The sequence below is a fragment of the Calliphora vicina genome, chromosome 4, assembly GCF_958450345.1.
Source record: "Calliphora vicina chromosome 4, idCalVici1.1, whole genome shotgun sequence".
NCBI lineage: Eukaryota > Metazoa > Arthropoda > Insecta > Diptera > Calliphoridae > Calliphora > Calliphora vicina.
Window position 1 is genome coordinate 1,978,338 of NC_088783.1, and position 22,064 is coordinate 2,000,401.

Genomic DNA, 22,064 nt, shown 5'->3' on the forward strand with positions numbered 1-22,064 from the left:
CACCCACCCACCACCTTTCTAATTCAAAAAGTGCTGCCAAATTTAGTTTGCACATACAGAGTTGTTATTTTCGTAATCACTATAAAATTAGTATTAAAATTTTAGTACGCTTTCATGCAATCATGTAAGGGAGTATGTAAGAGATTGGTAACTCTGCTTAGGGTGTTGTTTTTTTTACTTGACATTTCTTGACGCTGTTTTTGTACATCGACTTGTTTTAAAGTTTTTATTAATTAATTTGGTTTCATTTTTAAAATTATTTAATTTAAACATATATATTGTAATATAAAGTACTGAAGAAATGCATAACTTTCGAAAGCAGCCGTCAACGGACACAACAGACAATGGAACTGAAAAGAACGATGATTATCCGAGAGCCACAAGTGAGTATGAATGAAAAAAATACAGAACAATTGAAGTGTGACAACACCTACTTTGTTGATTGCTTGAGACTCCGCTGACATTTTACATGATTTATGTATTAAAATAATTTTATTTACATTTTAAAGACGGCGTAGTTTTCGGAGCCACAATTACATTTGTGGGTTATTTCTTTATGATGATGTCTTTCTGTTCTCCGTATTGGATTGAATCATACGAGGAAACACGTAGCAGCTTTAAAAATATGGGTCTATGGCAATATTGCTTTAAGGATTTTACTTATCCAAACTATCAGTTTCAGCGCAAGTTTACAGGATGTCATAATATTTTCAGTCATGTAAGTATCGAGTTAAAATCTGTTATAACATGGGTATATACTTAATACATATATTGTTTTTTTATATATTCATTCCATTATTTACATGATTTTTTGTGGAAATGTATAAAATGGTATACATATAATTCGTTAACGACATAATCGTAAAACACACGTTCTTAGGATCACTTCTGGAACAAGTTCTTGTGTTAGTAATTTTTATTTGAAATTATCACGCTAGGAACCAGTTCCATGGAGCAGATGAGAAATTTTTGTATTGTTTCTATGATTAATTTTCCAATTGAAATTGTAAAAATTCTAATTGAAATTGAGAGAATTGTGAAAAATCCAAATGAAATTGAGAATTTTTATTTAAAATTCCAATTAAAGTTGAGAAAAGTCCAAATAAAATTTATCATTTCAATTTAAAATTGGGAAAATGTAAAGGAGGTAATCTCGTCTATCCATACTACCTTACACTCCATTAAAATATAAAATAAACAAACAAATAATAATCAGATGTGTTCTTCTTCACCTTGTTAATAAATACACCATGAAAATTGAGAATTTATATTTAAAATTTAGAAAATACCAATTAAAATTTATTTAGATTTTTATAAATTTTAATTCGAGCTCACCGCCAAATTATCGTAAGCGGCAATACACAAATTTAGCAGAAGGTTTTTTTTGATTATTTTGAAATTTAAAGCTATTATGGCATATTGGCTAGGATTCTGTAACTGATTGAATAAATAAATAAAATTGAGAAACTTGAAATTTAATTACTCGCCATAAATAATACACTGCGCTTTTGGCAGTTGACGAACCTCTCCATTTGAATTGTTTCTGCGGTATCAATTGCATGTTGGGGCCACGTTAAGTTGGTTACGATTAGTAAAAAAAAAACAATGTTAAAACTTTTAACTTAACTTTTCTGTGTAATTGTTTTGTTTGAGTTTTTTTCCAGTTCCCGGTCTATGTAAATTTTCTTAACGTTTTCAATATAAAATTGAAATTCTTAATTTAATTTAGAATTTTCTCAATTTCAATGAAAAATTGCGTAGTTATTTTAGAACAAGTTCTGAAAATTGTCCTGGTTTGCTATTATATATGTATGTATCTATGAGTAAATTTGTTTTCTTATAATTTCAGGAATATTATGTTATACGAGAGTGGCTTTTGCCCGGTTGGCTGATGTCCGTTCAGGCCTTTGTTACATTATCGTTTATACTTATTTTTATCGTTTTGGTCATTTTGGCCTTAACTATAATTCGAATGCCCTTAAAAGCCGTCTTGCAATATGAATGGTTGCTCATCCGTATTTCATACCTGTGCACTGCTATTTCTTGTAAGTTGAGAGTTTTCTACTCGAATTTTGTTTTCTTAATTTTTATCCCTTTTCCAGCTCTGTTCATGTTTTTAGCTGTATGTATATTTGGAGGCTGTGCCTACCGCCGCGATTGGTTAATGTATCCCAAGTTTAATGTTTTGGGATGGTCGTATGCCTTGGCTGTAGTAACTTTTATTTTACTGGGATTAGCTGCGTTAATACTACACCGTGAAGCGCGTGAGGCATATGAAATGAGAGGTGAACAGAAGAATTTGGTGATGCAAATGGAAATGCAAGAACCGGGCTATCAAGCACCGAGACATCACCAGAGTCAATCAAGAAGTTTACATGGTTACATATAAAACACTATCTCACAGATGCTTCAATATGAAGAACATTCCATATATTTTACTTTTTTATATAAAATATTTAATTTTAAAAATTCCGAATCTCTCGGATCACTTCAAACCCGTCCATTTAAAACATTTGTTTCTTGTTTTTTTTTGCTCATTTAATACTTATTTTTTTATCGCCTTAATTCGAAATGAGAAAACCGTGCTTACCGATAGGGGTAATCACGGTTTAGTTAGACACGGATTTTTCATTTCGAATGCAGCTGTATGTTTATATCAAACTGAAAAAGTGCCTTAGAATGGTAGTTAATATTTAAGTATTTCTATTAATACATACTTTCATCGTAATGTTTTATATACATTTTCTTACATTAATCGATCTTATGCCGTCCTTTTACACCAGTACACTCTCGAATATTTTTATACATTTTATATTTTATTATTATTATTATAAAATTGTAGACAACAAAATATAAATACAAATTTATTTTTAAATATACATAAATAAAACAAAAATGTTTTTATTTTTTTCAATATTGAATTTGTTCTCTCTATATACGCATACATACATATCTTTTTATTCGGTTTTCAGCAAAATAATGATAAGATTTCCTTTTATCTCTTTAAGAATACTTTATCAATAATTTACGTATTTTTTATTTCGCTCATACAGCATGTTTTGCAATTGATTAGTTTTCGATTTATCAATACACTCATTCATCAACACATACAGTTTGTTGTTAAAGTTATATTGTAATAACTTTATTTTCAGTTAAAAAGAATTCGTCAAAAAGAATAGTTGATGTGAATGAGAAAAATAACTGTGTGAATAAACAAACGATCTGACGAAGAAACAAAAAGTGATTCAAAGTAAAAGTTTCAAAATAAACACAATAACTATGTTAAGAACTTTAAAATCGTATTTGAAAATCATCTATTTAATTATTGCAAGTATGTACATATGTGTAAATCTGTTGGCCCAAAAATGGGTATTTTATAAAATCTTTTCTTCATCTCTGTTAAACATTTTAGAATAGAAAGTATGTAATTATTTACATATATTTGCAAAATATTCCATATGTAAAGTCATATTTAATTACTGTATATTTTATGCACAAGCATTTTTTAATATCAGGTGAACAACACTTTTCGGGTGATTTATCAAAAAATTCAAATCAGTCTTCATGCGTAGTATTAATCATTCAGTTTGATTGGTTATACATTCTTTAGTCAACAATTACTGGAAATTCCTGTCAAGTAAATACTTATCGTACAAATTGTTACTTTGATAAACATTTTAATTTGACGAATTGTAAAATGTTTGATAAATCAAAATTGAAATTTCCTCTTTCCTGTGGTGTAGTAGTAGTACAAAATAACATTAATTCATTAGTCTTTCATTAAAATGCAGTTTTGATAAAGTAATAAACTCGAGCTTTTAATTTCATGTACATATTTATGTTACTTTGTTGATACATAAAATCTTTATCATCTGAAATAATGACATTTTGTTAAGTAACAAAAATTAAAAAAAAAATCTTGAAATTGTAGGTTAATGAATGAATCATTGATAAATTTGTATGTATTTTTTATATCTCTGTAGTATGTAGCATAGTTACTCCCTCATCAGCGGGACCGCCATCACCACGAATTATAAACGGTACGGAAGCAACGGTTGAACATGCAAAGTTTCAAGTTTCCATAAGACTGAAACGTTACGATACTACCTTCGGTAATGGCCACATATGTGGAGGTGCTCTTGTGGGACTCAATAAAGTCTTGACTGCCGCACACTGCCTTTACGAGTAAGTGATGTAAACGGTGTGATTTATTGTATGTACATATCGTTACCTTTATATAGAAACGCCCTAACTCGTTTTTTCCCAAAATTTAGTTTTTTGCATACTTCGATAGATAATCCCGTAATACACCATTAATAAAATTAAATGTCACAACATTAAATTGGTTGGAAGACCTTCATAAAAGTCTGTGTTAAAAAAAAAATTGCAACTACAGAACTTTAAGTTTTATTAAGTTGTTTCCTCCTCCTCTAAAGTAATGTAAACGTTAGTTAGGGCCTTTCTATATTAAGGTAGCGATATGTAACTTTTGTTTATGGTCTTTTGCAGTGCTGATAAGAAACGTTACCGTAAAGCGCATGAATTCATAGTTGTTATGGGTACCTTGAATCGTTATCAACGCGTTAATGGCACTATTGTTTCCCATGTCAAGTCCATTGCATATATGAATACATTTAGTATGGATACCATGCGCGACGATATTGGTTTAATGTTTTTAAAAACAGGGTTGCCTGTTAATAAAACACACCTGACGATCGCCGCAATAGCCTTGGCAAATACGTCCACACCAGCAGGAGTATCATGTCAAGTATCCGGATGGGGTAAAACAGAGCGGGTAAGATAAACAAATTCGTGTGTATGTTAATAATTCAACGAATGTATAATTATTTCAAAATAAACTATAATTACATTGCTAGGGACAAAATTAAATAATGATATTATTAAAAAAAACATCACCATTTGTAGTATATCTATAGTAGGATATTTTTTTTAGCATTTTACCCACACAACCCATTTGGTTTAATTAATTAATCCAAAAAAATTATTTAGGTTTAATTTTAAACTGATAATTTTTAACATTAAGGCCAGCCGTTAAATGTTAATCGTTGTTACTATATTTCGTTAGATAGCGGAGTCGATTAAGCCATGTCCGTCTGTCTGTTGAAATCAATTTTCTGAAGACTCCAGATATCTTCGGGATCCAAATCTTCAATAATTCTGTCAGACATGCTTTCGAGAAGTTTGCTATTTAAAATCAGCAAAATCGGTCCACCAGGACAACCTCGATTTTTGACCTATATCTGGATTACTAAGTCATTAATATAGACAATATGGATATCTAATGATAGATATTTCAAAGACCTTATATAAGACCATAGTAAGTTGGACCTACAATGGGTCAAAATCGGAAAAAATTTTTTAACCCGATTTTTTTTTAAAAAAAATTAAAAAACAAAAAAAAAATTTTTAAAATTTAAAATAACAATTCAAAAAAACAACTTTGGAAAAAAAATTTTGTTTACCTAAAAATATTTTAAATTTTTATTTTGAAGTATAATTTGGTGAAGGATAATTTGGATTCGGCACAGCCTAATATAGCTCTCTTACTTGTTTAAATTTAAATTTGTTTTGCTGTAACAAGCTCCAAGTTAAAAAATGTACTTTTCGAATTTTTAAATCAACTCCCCAATCTATAAATATCCAGAAAATAGGGCCATTGCATTCTTTAATACATCAAAATAAAAATATATTTTTTATATATACATATGTATGTGTTTCAAATTATAGGGCTCTTTATCGCCGACATTACGTGTTGCAAATGTAACAACGATATTGAAAAGCGTCTGTTCAATATCGTATGGCAGTGGTTTATTAAATGGTATGATATGTGCGGGTTATATTTTAGGAGGTACCGACTCCTGTCAAGGAGACTCCGGAGGACCATTAGTGTTTAATAACACATTAATTGGTATAGTGTCATGGGGATCAGGATGTGCGCAGCCAGGATACCCAGGTAAACATATTCTACTTTACAAAGAAAATTGCTCAAGACATTATTTTTTACAATAGTAATCAGTAAAGTGCAAATTAATTTTCATTCTCAGTATATTTTTTACTGATATAGTTATTACTGAAAGTTTTTCAGTAATCAGTAAGAATTTACTGGTAATGAAAATTCAATTGAAATATGTATCATTAAACATTTATTTTTAATCTGTAGGAGTTTACGCTGATGTCCACTATTATAACAAATGGATTGCGGAACGCAACTCGGGTAAAAGGAAAACGCCCATATTCTCCATTTTAGTGTTAACTATGTTTATATCTATGTATGTGTAATAAATTATTTTAGTTTTATGTAAATAATAGAACCATTTTATTTAAACAAATTATTAAATTTTGTTTTAATTTTAAAGATTATACAAAGAACACTTACAAATTAATAAAAATTACATATAAATTCATATGATACAAATACAGAATATTACATATCGCCGCAGTGCTAAAAGATTACAAAAAGAAAGTTTATGCAGTTTAATATTGATTTCGGAACTAATAAAGTTATAGAAAATTGTTTGAGGCAACAAGGACATATAGAGTAGAGCGTTTTAAAATTTCAATAGCAATTTTACTTATTAATTATTAATATCTTTTAAAGTACAGAGATTCCAAATATATTGCATAAAAACATGATGAATTGTTGGTATTTTTTTCCATGTTCCCACAAATATAATCTGATGAGCAATAAATAATTTGTTGGCTCCGCGACGATATGTAAATTATTATTAATATTGTATTGCAAATTTGTATATAATTATTTTTTTGTTTTTTTTTTTGTTTATTTCCTAATGGAAAACCACAACACATTGCAATGGATAATAACATTATTGCATTAAACAGCAGCATAAATAGTATTCTTAATATTAAACAATTATTGTATGTATTGAACTTTTAATCGGTCAGCACCGATCCAATATACACATCGTTACCTAAAATGCAAAGCATATCAAACATGTTTAAAGTGATGGACAAAAAACCATTGAATCATTAATTCATTAAACAAATTGACAAACACATTTCGCAATTAAAATTTTAATTTTTTTTCTATCAAACATTAGATTTTGGTGTTTTTGTTGTTACGATATTTTGCATTTTAGGTGACGATATGTACCACACATCTCAATCGCACATACATACATACTTCATTTATAATAAATAGGAAAATATTTTGCGTCCAGTTTTTTTTACTGTAGTCATATGGCAAATATGTATGTATGTGTGTATAAATAAAATTGATTTGTATTATTTGTAAATATTTAGTTTTAATTTATTTGATGATATTTGGTCTTTCAAAACTCTTGTAAGAGTAAACAATAGGTGTGTTCGTGTACTTTCCAGTAAAAAATATCCAGTAACTTTATTTTAGAGAGTAAAAATAAATTACTAAATTAAATTGTATTTATTTTCAATATTTTAGTTTTGTTTACATTTGCAACCATGTTTTAAACATATCTTTTATGTTGATATTTTTTACTGGACAAAACATGTCCAGTAAAAAATATTCAGGGTTATTCCTGTTCTCACTTTCACCATTCACCTTATTTTTGAAAGCATAATTACAACAATAGTATCTAATTTTCTCAGCATTTCTAATTATAAATGTTTACACCTGATTTTTTTAACCTTAATTATATAATTTTCGAAATCTTATTTTATATTATATTGTTGTAATTATGCTTTCAAAAATAGGGTGAATGGTGAAAGTGAGAACAGGAATAGTCATGATTATGTTCTCTATCTAGGAACTGTCACTTTTAACACTCTCTTGCTCTCTCGTTACAAGTTTTTAAAAGTAAACGAACGGAAACCCGTAACTTCCAGTGATAATTTGTACAAATTATCAAGTACGCGAACACAACTAATGTCAAACAAACCTTTAGTAATCTGAATGATTTAAAACATAATGGAAATCATCTCTCGTCAAATGTAGTCTAATTTGTGACAAAATATTTAACATTTAAGAGATATCGATCATTCATTATTGTACATCTACTTAATTTTAATAATTTTCCATTCTAGAGGTATGTATGTAGTAAATGGTGTCGGTAATGAGATATTGTTGTATATACATATGTACGTATATATAGCCCCGGGGTGCTATAGTGTAATTCGATTTGGAGGAAAACAGTTTCGATATGCAATACAATATAAAATCGAACGATTTTCTTTTCGAAACGAATTACAAAATAACCTTCCTAGAGTTTTTAAATAATGTACTTTTTTCGACTTGACATAATACTCGATATCGAGATATGCATTTCAAAAAGCTTTTCTTAATTATTAGTAGTATTCTTTAACAACCACAAGTGTTTTTTGCTTGTCGTGAGTCGTGAGCATTTTGTTCATCTTTTTGGAGGGCTAATTTCAATGTTTGAAAACTTGTTAAACGAGTTTGAGTCATTAGACGTGTTAGCTCGGAATTTTCTACAGAATTCTCCATACGATCCATTACTCGGCCAACGAGTAATTCGACTGCCTGACGAATGTTGTAGCCCGTACTCGCACTAGTTTCGATATATGGTAAATTGTAGCGTTCGGCAAATGCAGATACCTGTTCCCGAGACACGACACGATATGTATCCAAATCACACTTGTTGCCACATAATACAACATCCGGATCCTCGGAATAGGCATGTATTCGCAGTTGTTCCAACCAGTTTGTAATTTCCAGGAATGATTTTTCATTGGTTAAATCAAAAATCAATAGAAAGCCCATGGCATCTCTATAAAATGCCGTGGTAAGGGATCTAAATCTTTCTTGGCCCGCAGTATCCCACAGCTGCAAATGAATGCGATGATTACGACCTCTGGAAGTATAGAGCTAGAAATTCGAAAATACTAAATATTAATTTATTTATTAATAGTTATCTACATACATATGTACATTAGATACATATATAACTAATTTTGGCGAAATTTTTGGCATACCACCACGTGATGGCCAATGTTGTACATATTAGTAATAAAAATAATTTTTTTAGGTCATTTGGAATCAAAAACATCACGCACCAACACCAATTTCTAAAATAAACCAATTTTTTTTTTCTGTGAAAAATTATATGTATAAATAATTTCATATTTTTGTTTGCAAGTGTGAGGGATACTTCCCTTATTTAAAAATGATCTCCGCAGTTATTATTAAAATAAAATATATTGTTTTTCAAAATAATTGAAAAAATTTAATGAAAAACTTTATTGCGTTTGGTGCGTGAACTTTTTTAACAACCGCGAATAAATAATACCGTGGTTTTTCATATTTTTTAATGCTCTATTCGACTATGCTATTCCAATTTGCATATTTGCAAAAAATTTCAAAAGTTATTTCCCTAATGTACATACATATATTGAAATATCTAATAACCTACGTGGAATTTTTGAACATTTAATGCTTATTGGGCCCTATTTTTTTAATCTCAAAGTGAATTTCGAAATAACGTATGCGGAATGAACGCATATTTACAAAACCGCATATAATTAAAACAAATAATTTATAAAACCTTTATAAAATAGCCCATATTCATGTACTTTTGTGGCAGTTATGAAGAAATTTATATGCAGGTGTTGAAAATACCGATGTTTGAACTTTTATGAGCTCCTATTTGAGTTTCATGGTTTTATTTTTCTCGATTTTTATTTTAAGTAATCTACAAAAACTCTTCTATTATTTTTAGTTCAAACCAACCAGGTACAATTATTAGGGAGAGTTTTCAATATTTACCCCTACAACGTCAAATAACTCATTTACTCTAATCACTTTTTATTTTGTTTTCTCAATGTTTTGCACGTTATATTAAAACTAACACATATTTATTTGGAAAAAATTTAATTTGAATTGAATATTTTAGAAAAAACAAGTAAGAGTGCTATATTCGGCTATGCCGAATCTTATATACCCTTCACCTTTGTTGTGGATGCATTATTATTTTTTATAATTAGTATATATGTATGTACATTGCCCACTTTCAGCGTACAGCATCCTAAATTTATCAAGAACACAAAAAACAACAACAACGCCAAACGAAACAAAACACCAAAAGAAAAAACAAAATACGCAAGCCAATGAAACCAACACACGTCCAAACATACGTTTAATTGTATAAAAAACAACAACGCCAAAAGAAACAAAACACACATACGATTTGTTGCTTTTTTGTCAAAAAAACCAACACACAACCAAACAAATGTTTAGTTGTATAAAAAACAACAACAACGCCAAAAGAAACAAAACACAAAAAAAAAACAAAATACGCAAAGCATGCACAACCAAGCATACGTTTTGTTGCTTTTTTGTAAAAAAACCAACACACAGCCAAACAAACGTTTAGTTGTATAAAAAACAACAACAATGCCAAAAGTAACAAAACACAAAAAAAAAATAAAATACACAAAACTTGCACATCCAAACATACGTTTTGTTGTTTTTTTGTCAAAGCATGTAATACATTGTGTTTTTTGATGGAATTTTCAGAGGTTGTCTCGGATTTTTGCTCATATCTCCGTTATTTATGGACGGATTTTGCTGATTTTAAATAGCAAAATTCTCGAAAGTATGTCTGATAGAATTGTTGAAGATTTGGATCCCGGAGATATCTGGGGCCTTCAGAAAATTGATTTCAACAGACAGACGGACAGACAGACAGACAGACAGACAGACAGACAGACAGACAGACAGACAGACAGACAGACAGACAGACAGACGGACATGGCTTAATCGACTCCGCTATCTATAAGGATCCAGAATATATATACTTTATAGGGTCGGAAATGAAAAATGTAGAAATTACAAACGGAATGACAAACTTATATATACCCTTCTCACGAAGCTGAAGGGTATAAAAAGTAAATACACAAAAATTTGTTTAATTATTTTTTTTTGTCTTAGACATTTCGTTTTGTTTTTTTCTAATTTTCTTTTGTTTGACGTTATAGGGAATGTATAATTGAGAACGTACTTTCTAATAATTGTACCTTGCTTGTTCTGCTATGGTTCAAACCATAATAATCTGGGAGTGACAGTTAGATGATGGAACAGGTAAGAAGAACTCTCTTTTTAAAAATATAATCTGTGATGTTTCTTTTTATGAAATGATTAATTATGTGTACACATTTCATAATATATTAATTAGAATGGATGGTCAAATCAAATTCTAAAAAAGTCAAAACTTCTAATTTATATCTGATTGATTAAGATCCATATACATTTTTTTAGAAAAAAAAATTATGTTTATTTACTTCCAAAAAAAGTCCACTTCTCTGTCACTTGATATAAAATATAACAAATTTTTCCCGATGATAATTGAAAAAATTACAAATGTTTTTTCAAGGTAGTTCTTTTTTGTTAACATTTTTAGATAACTAAAAGCCAGATTTTCAAATGGTGTTTTAAAGTATTAAGGCAGAACATAACGTAATTCAAAATAAGTCCTAAAACACTAATAGCTCATATACTTTTCTTTTGGCCAGTGTCAAATTTTTGTTGCAATTTCATTCCGCATACGCTATCTTTCATAAAAGCTTAATATTTCCATACATTATGATTGACTACTTAAATATTGGTCGTAATAAAAGAAGCTATAAGACGTTGAATAGTGCTCCAAATGGAAAATAGACGATCATTTGTGATCACTTATATTTTCAACCAAAAATCTATTTTTTATAAAAAAAATTTAACTGAAACACAAACGCGGTTGGTAGAAAGATTTAAATTTTTTTATGTCCAATTTCATCTCGATATTAATAATTATAAGACAACTAGCTGTCCCGCCAGACGTTGTCCTGCCTAAAATTTTATTTAAGTCTAATAACTTTTCTAAAAACAGCAGATATGCAATAATAAATGTTTACTTCGTATGAGAGGTACCATGCCCATTGTACCTATATCGGTCAATTGTGAATCTAAACCATCCATGGACCCACTCAAACATACACAACAAAATTTCATCGAAATCGGCGGCCCAGTCGTTAAGGAGGAGTTCAATTACTAACACACGTACAGAAAAATTATATACATATATAAAGAAGATTATTAATTTCCAAGATAATTGTTGCCTGATTTTTGCCACATATATAAGTATAATTTCAGAGTACTTAGAACTAGTCATGGACCGATACTCAAACTTTATCAACAGAGAGTATTTGACAATTTCAGACAGTTAACACCTTTCGTTTGGGCCCTATCGTATTTTCAATAGACAGACGGACGGACATAGTTAGATTGTCTTAGAATATACACAAAGTTAATTATGGATACGTACGATCGACTTTTTGGGCTTTTTTGTTAAAATCTATATATTTAACAAGTAAGAGTGCTATATTCGGCTGTGCCGAATCTTATATACCCTTCACCAAATTATACTTAAAAATTTTAAATATTTTTAGGTAATGTTTTTTTCATTTTTTGGAAAAACAAATTTTAGATTGTTATTTTAAATTTAAATTTTTTAATTTTTTTTAAATTTAAAAAATTTTTTTTTTTAAATTTTAAAATTTTTTTTTTGGTTTTTTAATTTTTTTTTTTTTGAAAAAACAATTCGGGTTAAAATGTTTTTTCCCGATTTTTACCCATTGTAGGTCCAACTTACTATGGTCTTATATACGTCGTTGCAAATGTCTTTGAAATATCTATCATTAGATATCCATATTGTCTATATTAATATCTTAGTAATCCAGATATAGGTCAAAAATCGAGGTTGTCTTGGTTTTTTCCTCATATCTCAGCCATTTGTGGACCGATTTTGCTGATTTTAAATAGCAAAATTCTCGAAAGCATGTCTGACAGAATTATTGAAGATTTGGATCCCGAAGATATCTGGGGTCTTCAGAAAACTGATTTCAACAGACAGACGGGCAGACATACAGACAGACGGACATGGCTTAATCGACTCCGCTATCTATAAGCATCCAGAATATATATACTTTATAGGGTCGGAAATGAAAAATGTAGAAATTACAAACGGAATGACAAACTTATATGTATATACCCTTCTCACGAAGGTGAAGGGTATAAAAATACAAGGCCTGACTCATTCACTCATGACTGAAGAGTAAGTCGATCGTACGTATGTATACTTTAGTAACTGTGTGTATATACTTTTTGGTTCTACGAGAAATATTTCGATATGTTACAATCGGAATGACAAATTCAATCTACACCCCGATAATATGTTATCATCAAAAATCGATTTTTCATAATCGGTAAAAGAGGACGATAATCTGAATTGAATTTTTTAAAAGTTATAAGTCAAGTACTAAATAAATGCATATAACAAGAGAGCCATATGTCTAGATCGATTTATTTAGAAAAACTATTTTAATAAAAACTCCTAACAAATATTTTGACCCTTTAAAAGTTTCAATATCCAATAAGTACTAAATACGTGTTTGATATTTTTTGAATATAGAAGAATATACATACATACTTTTAATTTTAATTCTATATTTATCAAAATACCACGTTTGAGCAATTTATATATAAATATAACTGAATAATCTAAATTAAAATCCGATAACTTGTAGGAAATCTACGTTTTAGGAATTTTTTATCAACGCAGAGACGATATCTGGGGGGTTATTATGTAACTCCTTACGTAAAGAAATTCGTTCGAATTTGTATGCTTTATACCATAGAGAAAACACATAGAGCGGAAACTCTCCTGTCAAAGACCTAACTCAGTTGTCAAAAACCTAAGTGGTGAGAATGTATTAGTAAAAAAAACTATGTGAAAACAAAAACAACACTCGTATGTGTAACTTTTTTGAGTAATTTTTTTGTTTGAGTTTTTTTCGAGTTTCCGCTCAATGTTCTCTATGCTTTATACCATAGGGTAACATAGAGACGAGACACCCTATGCTTTATACATTGTATTTCGAAAGTGTTTCGATTCGATTCGAATCGAATTACATAACAACCCCTGTTGACAAAAAAAATACATACATACATATTAAAAATATTTTAAAAATAAAAAAAAATCTTTAAATAAAGCAGAAAAATGCTAAAACTGTATAATTCCCTTTGGCAAAAAACATTAGGGAGAATAAACTTTAATTCCAAATGGACTTGGTACAGCCATAGGCCATCAATAGTTATTAATTCAAATGTCAGTTCATATAGCACAACCTCTGAAGGAACAAAAGCTAGTGACGGAAAGATATCTACAGTACCAACCGGCACGCCTCCACCTCAGACAAAAACTAAATTTGGGTCATTATGTGACTCGGATCGAATATTCACTAATTTGTACGGTCGTCACGACTGGAGATTAAAGGGAGCTCTCAAAAGAGGTGATTGGTATAAAACAAAAGAAATCATATCGAAGGGATCTAGCTGGCTTATTAATGAATTAAAAACATCTGGATTACGTGGTCGTGGTGGTGCAGGATTTCCTAGTGGCTTAAAATGGTCTTTCATGAACAAACCATCTGATGGACGTCCTAAGTTTCTAATTGTCAACGCAGATGAGGGAGAACCGGGCACCTGTAAAGATCGTGAAATTTTAAGACATGAGCCTCACAAATTAATCGAAGGCTGTTTGATAGCAGGTCGTTTAATGGAAGCACATACTGCATTTATTTACATCCGGGGGGAATTTTTTAATGAAGCCTGCAACTTACAAATGGCCATAACTGAAGCTTACAAAGCTGGCCTGATTGGACGTAATGCATGTAACTCTGGATTTGATTTCGATGTATTCGTTCATCGCGGGGCTGGAGCATATATTTGTGGTGAAGAGACAGCTCTTATAGAGTCTTTAGAAGGAAAACAAGGCAAGCCGAGATTAAAGCCTCCTTTTCCAGCTGATGTAGGGCTATTTGGTTGTCCTACTACTGTAACAAATGTTGAAACTGTCGCTGTTTCTCCTACCATTTGTAGACGCGGTGGTCACTGGTTTGCTAGTTTTGGTCGTACCAGAAACTCTGGAACAAAACTATTCAACATAAATGGACATGTCAACAAACCTTGTACAGTTGAAGAAGAGTTATCAATGCCTCTACGTGAACTTATAGAGAAGCATGCCGGAGGAGTTCGTGGAAGTTGGGACAATCTCCTCGGAATTATTCCGGGCGGTTCGTCGACACCGATTATACCGCAATCAATGTGTAATGACGCAATTATGGACTACGACGGTTTATTAGCTGTGCGTTCATCATTGGGAACTGCTGCGATAATTGTCATGGATAAATCCACTGACATTATCAAAGCAATCGGACGACTGAGTGAATTTTATAAGCATGAAAGTTGCGGTCAATGCACCCCATGTCGTGAAGGTGTATCTTGGATGGCTAAAATTATGAAGAGATTTACTAGTGGAAATGCCAAACCAGCTGAGATCGATATGTTATTCGAAATTTCTAAACAAATTGAAGGTCATACTATATGTGCTTTAGGTGATGCAGCTGCATGGCCGGTACAAGGTTTGATACGCCACTTTCGACATGAAATAGAGGACCGAATGGTACAGTTTGTGAGAAAAGAACCTAAATTGTATTAGTGTGGCTTATTATAATATTTGCATATAAATTAATAAAGTCCTAAAATATTCAGAAATATTACTTATTCACTAATAGTTCGCTCTATTAAATATATTTTTTTTTTTATTTTCATAATGGAACTAACTGATAATGTTGTCAAGTATAGCCTCAATTTTCGATCCAGCAGATTGGATAACTCCTATAGTTGTTAGAGCTAAAATGCTTATGCAACAACTATGGCTCGAAGGTAAGCAGTGGGACGATAAAGTCAGCTCTGAAATTTTAAATAAATGGAATAAACTGCTCGAAGATCTCTCTCACATTGACACGATAAAAATACCAAGATGGTTTCAATACAATACCAAAGATACAATTCAGATTCAAGGCTTTTCAGATTCATCCAAATTCAGTCCATCTCCAAAATCCCCATAAATTTTTGTAAAGCTGGCCACACACGGGTGATTTGTGCGTGTGATTTGTTAGCATACCATTTCTTCACACACGACGAACAAATCACAATAACCATAAACGTCTAAAAAAAACATTAATTGTGAAGAGGATGATGTATTTTCTTTTTCTTAAAATTGTATTGTACGCACACAGCCCCATTAACAAGTATCAAGACGTCGAACACCAACAAATCACATTCACAAATCATCCGTGTGTGGGCAGCTTAAATACAAATTAAATAAAAATATATTTCCTTCATTCTTGTCGCAAATGGTACATATTGCGATATAAACTGATTTTTTTTTTCCTGTTAAAATTTATTTTTTAAGATAGAGGAATATTTTTCTTCGAATCACCTGAACGTATGAACGACAAATATTTAATATCAACCATTCGCCATCATTTTAACTTACCACTCTTTTTTCCCGGAAATCAATACCCACTGTTGAGATGAATTGCGAATGAAATTGTCCATCTGTGTATTGATACAGAAAACTTGTCTTTCCTACACCTGAATCGCCAAGTGCCAGAAATTTCATTAAATAATCATATTCAATATTGTTTGCTAATGACATGATTATAATTACGATGTAATGATGAGTTATGAAGATGATGATGACTGCTACAAGTTGGCAAACTTTTCTATTCGAACGGTGGTTAGGACGATTCTTTGTGCATTCGTAACTCAGATTATATTAATATGTAGTATATATGTATGTATGTACAAACAATGATGTAGACGCCAAAGACGACAAAACTATTTTATAGAAAAAAAAAATATTAAAAAAAATTAAATTAAATAATTTTACAAATATACACAGAAATAGTAGCGGTATTCACAATGTTCACATATAATACTAATAGACCAATACCCCGGTTTGCGCCGTTTCGAAGTTGCGTATTGAGTCGTTTTTGTTTCAGTTTGTATCGCATGGCTTCGAAGTTTAGACTTTGGTGCTTCGATTTGCGTCGTTAATATGAACGTTTTTGTACAAAGCTAAAACAGAAATACATAAAAAATGGTATTTTTTATAGAAAAATCAATTTTTTCAGCTAAAATTTTGAAACTCGAAACCAATTAAATGAAAATCAATACAAATGTATGGAAAATCGTGCTTAGGTGCGCGTCGCGTTTCTCCGGTACCATGGGTCCAAAAACTCCACATCATGAATACCGCTAATATTTTTCCTTAATGTTGGATTCAGAAAGTTTATTGAAATGTTTTTATACTTATGTATGTATGTGTGATTTGAATATGTGTAGGATTATTAATTAATTAGGTTATAAGTAAGTGCCACCCACTGATTTCTAAAAACATATTTAACTAAATATTCACCCCTATCGCGAATCAAAATTTCACATGAATTATGTTCCCATTTTTCGTTCATAAACTTTGTTCACGTGAAAATTCCCCATGTTGAGAAATTTTTAGATGAAATTTTGTAAACAATAAACAGCTGCTACGAACAAAATCAACTATTGTGAATGAAAAGTTTAGGGGAATATCACGATGGCAATTTTCCCTTCGTGGGAAATGAATATTTCATGGGAACATACATTTCACATGTTTTTCACGATAGGGGTGAATAAAATTCCGTTTAAACTAGAAATATGTATATCGTGATTTCGTATTAAATATTAAATTATGTCATAAAATCGCCACTCTGTCCAATTTTGGTGTGACATTAAATTTAAGAAAATTAAAAAAAAATAACTAAAAGTAGTATAATTCGGATCGAAATCATCTTTTATGTAAAATATCGCTATTCTGGCAATATTTCGTAAAAGAAAAGACCTAATATAGTTTGGAGCAAAATGCTAATGTAACTTATTTGATGCGTAAACTTTTTTTTACCATTGCATAAAAATCTGTGTCCGTATGGAAGAATAGCTAGCGTAAGCCGTAAAAAGAAGTTTTGAAATTGTGTGTAATTATATCTTTTTTCTTACAAAAAATCTGTAAGTTAACATAATTTTAATAAATTTATTAGACATCAATAAATTTATAAATTTATGACCACAGAAATAATATGAAATATATTTCTTAACATACATATGTATTTGCTACTTCAAGCTCTAGCTAATGGTATTTTGGGTATCACCCTAATGTAAATACTATGTAAATAGGTTTGTTTGCTATAGTTTGTCGTACAGACTGTATTGAATGTAACCAACAATAGACGTCAGACTGCTGGTAAGGTTATTGACTTTTGAACAAAATAGGAAATTAAATATGTATGTGTGTCTGTCTGTCTGTCATAGAATAAGACATCTAGTAGTGAAGGTTTGAGTTTAAATAAAACCTTACTCATCTGTCAAAATGCATAATTCTAAGAACATGTTTGTATCAGTTTTTAAAATTGTAATATCATCTGCATGTAGGGTAGCTAGATTTGGAATTCGGAAAACAGTACACCCAGGTCAAAAAACCAGTACTATTAAAGAAAAAACAGTACGCTTTTACAAAAACATTACAATTTATTAAATTCATAAAATTTTAAGGTATTAATTAAAAAAAACATTAAAAAATGAGATCATAGCAATAATTATGATTGTTTTTTCAAATCTACATAAATATCTGCTATTTCAAAAATAAATATTAAAATATTTTTCTAGTAAAATGCCTTTTAGATATTTATATATTTACATATATCTGGTTCCTCTAAAGAGAGTCAAAATTTTCTTAAACTTTTATTGTAATGTATTAAAAAAGTTTTTTTTGCCTCTACTGAAAATAAATTTTTAAATTTTGAGATGACTCTTTAGAGGATCCAGTGCGATACGTATACATATAGTTATAACATTATACTTTCTTCTTTTTAAAGTACAAAATAGTTTTGTAAATAACTTTTTAAAGATATTTATCACTTTTTTTAAGATGTTTTAAAAAAAGATTCTTTCCGTCTTCCGTTTTCAAAAAAATTAAAATCCATTACAATTATATTCCTAATTTGTTTTTATAATTAATTTAATTTTCAAGTTTTCAATCAATAGTTTCTCGAAAATAAAAACATCAGACCGAAAACCCTTCCAATGCACATAAGTCTAGAAAAACATCTTGCGATGACATTTTTGGTACTGCAATGTTGAAGTAAGCACTTGAAATATACATACTTATTTGGACTTCTGTTTTTTGAAAATCCTACTATTTTTATTTTCACATAGTTTTTTTTTACTAATACATTCTCACCACTTAGGTTTTTGACAACTGAGTTAGGTCTTTGACAGGAGAGTTTCCGCTCTATGTCTATTCTCTATGCTCATATGTGTGATTATTTTGAGTAAAATTTTTGTTTGAGTTTTTTTCTAGTTTCCGCTCTTGTTGTTTCTATATTTTTAATTTAATTAAATTATATTTGATTCAAAGTTTTTATATTAAATTGCGTACAGGGTTTCTAAACATTATTGACAATTTTCGATTGAACATTTTGGAGGGGTATATGTAAGTAACCACTGCGATATGTAATAAGCTTCAATGGAACTGATCCATTTGGTCCGTTTGTTTTCAGTAGGGCGGCACACCTGACACCAATCAAAACTGTTACTGTATGTATGTAAATATGTATGTACGTTTGCGGGGGAGTATGTACATACATACATACTTATATAATAATGCTTACCTTTGTATATAAACTTGTCCTTTCTGTTGACTGACTGACTGACTCACTGACACCCATTAACCAAGATTTTAAAAAATCGCAATAATTAAAACAGACTTTCTAAATAAACATCACTATAGTGTAGAAGATGCTTCAATTATAAATACTTTGGCGTCCGTCCTACACTCTATTTAATAGCAAAGGCAGCGTCCTTTATTTACTAATCACTTGCACACAAACACACTCCCACTAACACTGACACTCTAATATATATAAATAATACTTTTAACAAACAACGACAGTCTTTCTTTTATAACTTTTAGTTGTGTCATTATCTAGCTTTGTATTCATTAATACAATAATTGTTTTGGTTAAAGATAAGTTATTTTTAGAGTTTAAAGTTAATTCTAAGGAACCAACTCTGTATGCTTAGCATTCAACAAGTGCAACAATAATTTTTTTCACAAATAATAAATAAATCACTCAAAATGTCGAAAACACATACATACACAACAACATATTACAGAAAATTAATTTTGTGAATTGGCAGTAGTAAAAACCATTAATAATAATAATAAAATTCTACAGAAGAGGGGTGGTTTTCCTTTATCAACAAAAAAACATACAGCAACACCACTTTGAACATAACTTTGTAACGTTTTTATATTGTCGCATTACGAAACAGAAACAGAAACAAACACCCACACTTTTAATTTGCGACCTGTTGCGATTGACTGTTGAAATAAAACTAAATTTAAACTCAGCTGTTTATATGTATAAATCGTGTGAATGTCGAACTAACGACGCAGAAACATCAACTGGTTGGTTGGTGAAGGACTTTATTAAGCTTGCGAAAGCTTTTTACGATGAAAATAATATTTTCTTGTTTTTACTAATTTGCGCCAAATTATCCTTGAGAATGCATATATATTATGGTGGCCCCACAAAAGTTTATTGTGGATGTTCTAAACTAAAATAAAAATTTAATTCATTCTAAGATACCGTTTCTCAAAATGTTTGTCCTGGCGCCAGTATTTGGTGAGCTGGATCAATGAATAAAAATGTAATTTTTAAAGGTTTTCTTGATTTTTTTTTATATTTCTCGCAAAGAAAACATATCAAATATTGGTATCATGTGAATTTTAAAAGGCGCTTTCAATGCAATATCTGAAATGATCGTGTAAGTCCAAAAATAGTTAATATTATTATTTTTGTTAAGAACATACAAAAATACAAATGGAAATTTCTGAAATACAATTGGAAAATTCTAAAATAAAATTAGAAATTTTTGAAATTCAAATGGAATCTTCTGAAATATAATATATATCCTGAAATACAATTAGAAAATTCTGAAATACAATTGGAAATATAATTAGATATTTCTGAAATTCAATTAGAAATTTCTGAAATACAATTTGAAATGGTGTAGTGTATACAGTGGTTGACAAAACAATGGAAACTTTTCCAAATATTTCATTAGTGGCCTAAAATCTGAAATAAAAGAGGACAGTATTCCATTTCTGTATCGACCAGTTTAAATGATCCCTGGCAAATTGTAGACGAGCAGAACGGTCTTTTTAGAAATGAACTATAGCAACCAAGACCAGCCTCATTTGCCCTGCGACTAACTGTTCGGGTACTTATTTCTAATTTTAGGCTATTAACAACCTCTCGATGAGTTATTTTTGGGAATTTCTTGAACTCTCTCGCTATTAAATTATCTTGTCTAGGAGTAGTCTTACGAGGTATTCCACCTAAATGTTGAGTTTTTGCGGAACCGGTCTCACGAAATTTCTTTATAATTTTTGAAACTGCTGATTTATTTATTGAATATTTGTCACAGATACTTTTTTGTTCTAAACCAGCTTTAAAATCGTTAATTATTTTATTTTTTAAATCTTCACAAATCTTAACTTTAATCATTTTCGTTAACTTTGAAAAAAAGCAATTATGCGAAAAACTTAGAAAAAGAAATTGTGAAAAATTACCAGAATTTAAAAATAAAATAAAATAAATGTAAACAGGATTATTTCTTGTTCCCTTTTTTCAGAATATAATTAATTATGTTGTTTGTTTTTCAGTTAATTTATATAAATAAAACTATACAAGTAAAATACTAAAAAAAAAAAAATATTTTAAAAAAAAATATTTTAAATTTTGGGCTACATATGGAATATTTGGAAAAGTTTCCATGGTTTTGTCAACCACTGTATATTATGTATACATTATGTTCAGAAATACGAGTGATAACAGATTGAGCTGTTTTTCTTGATTATATGATAATTGGCCAGGTTATTATCGAATTTAGATATTTTGAGTTTTATATAAAAAATCGATTTTTGTTCAGAAATATGAGTGATTACAGATTGAGCTGATTTTCTTGATTAAACGCTTATTGGCCAAGTTATTACCAAATTTAGAATGTAGACAACACTGAAATACATAATTTTAATTCGATTTTTAATGTTTAGGGAATCCCTTATATAAAAAATGTGTTTGCATCCTCTAAATTAATTTTTTTGTAT

At 29.9% G+C, this 22,064-nt stretch overlaps 4 protein-coding genes across 4 annotated transcripts; 3 read left to right on the forward strand and 1 right to left on the reverse strand.

Annotated features, from left to right (window-relative positions):
* The first annotated feature begins 222 nt into the window (after positions 1–222).
* Positions 223–2,896, forward strand: pck (Claudin superfamily protein pickel). The gene is made up of 4 exons (XM_065509670.1): positions 223–383; positions 510–718; positions 1,850–2,045; positions 2,103–2,896. The coding sequence occupies exons 1-4, from the start codon at positions 302–304 to the stop codon at positions 2,387–2,389; spliced, it is 774 nt and encodes a 257-aa protein (XP_065365742.1). The 5' UTR covers positions 223–301; the 3' UTR covers positions 2,390–2,896.
* A 254-nt stretch (positions 2,897–3,150) lies between these two features.
* On the forward strand, positions 3,151–6,358 carry LOC135958822 (trypsin alpha-3). Its single transcript, XM_065509732.1, has 5 exons — positions 3,151–3,331; positions 3,984–4,185; positions 4,510–4,795; positions 5,749–5,974; positions 6,182–6,358. The coding sequence occupies exons 1-5, from the start codon at positions 3,280–3,282 to the stop codon at positions 6,298–6,300; spliced, it is 885 nt and encodes a 294-aa protein (XP_065365804.1). The 5' UTR covers positions 3,151–3,279; the 3' UTR covers positions 6,301–6,358.
* A 1,427-nt stretch (positions 6,359–7,785) lies between these two features.
* On the reverse strand, positions 7,786–16,612 carry Rab27 (RAS oncogene family member Rab27). The gene is made up of 2 exons (XM_065507807.1): positions 16,353–16,612; positions 7,786–8,842 (listed from the first exon to the last, which is right to left on the reverse strand). Exons 1-2 carry the CDS (start codon positions 16,512–16,514, stop codon positions 8,315–8,317), a joined length of 690 nt encoding a protein of 229 aa, XP_065363879.1. The 5' UTR covers positions 16,515–16,612; the 3' UTR covers positions 7,786–8,314.
* LOC135959083 (NADH dehydrogenase [ubiquinone] flavoprotein 1, mitochondrial-like) lies at positions 14,010–15,509 on the forward strand. The gene has a single exon (XM_065510100.1). It carries the CDS (start codon positions 14,010–14,012, stop codon positions 15,507–15,509), a length of 1,500 nt encoding a protein of 499 aa, XP_065366172.1.
* Positions 16,613–22,064: the final 5,452 nt, after the last annotated feature.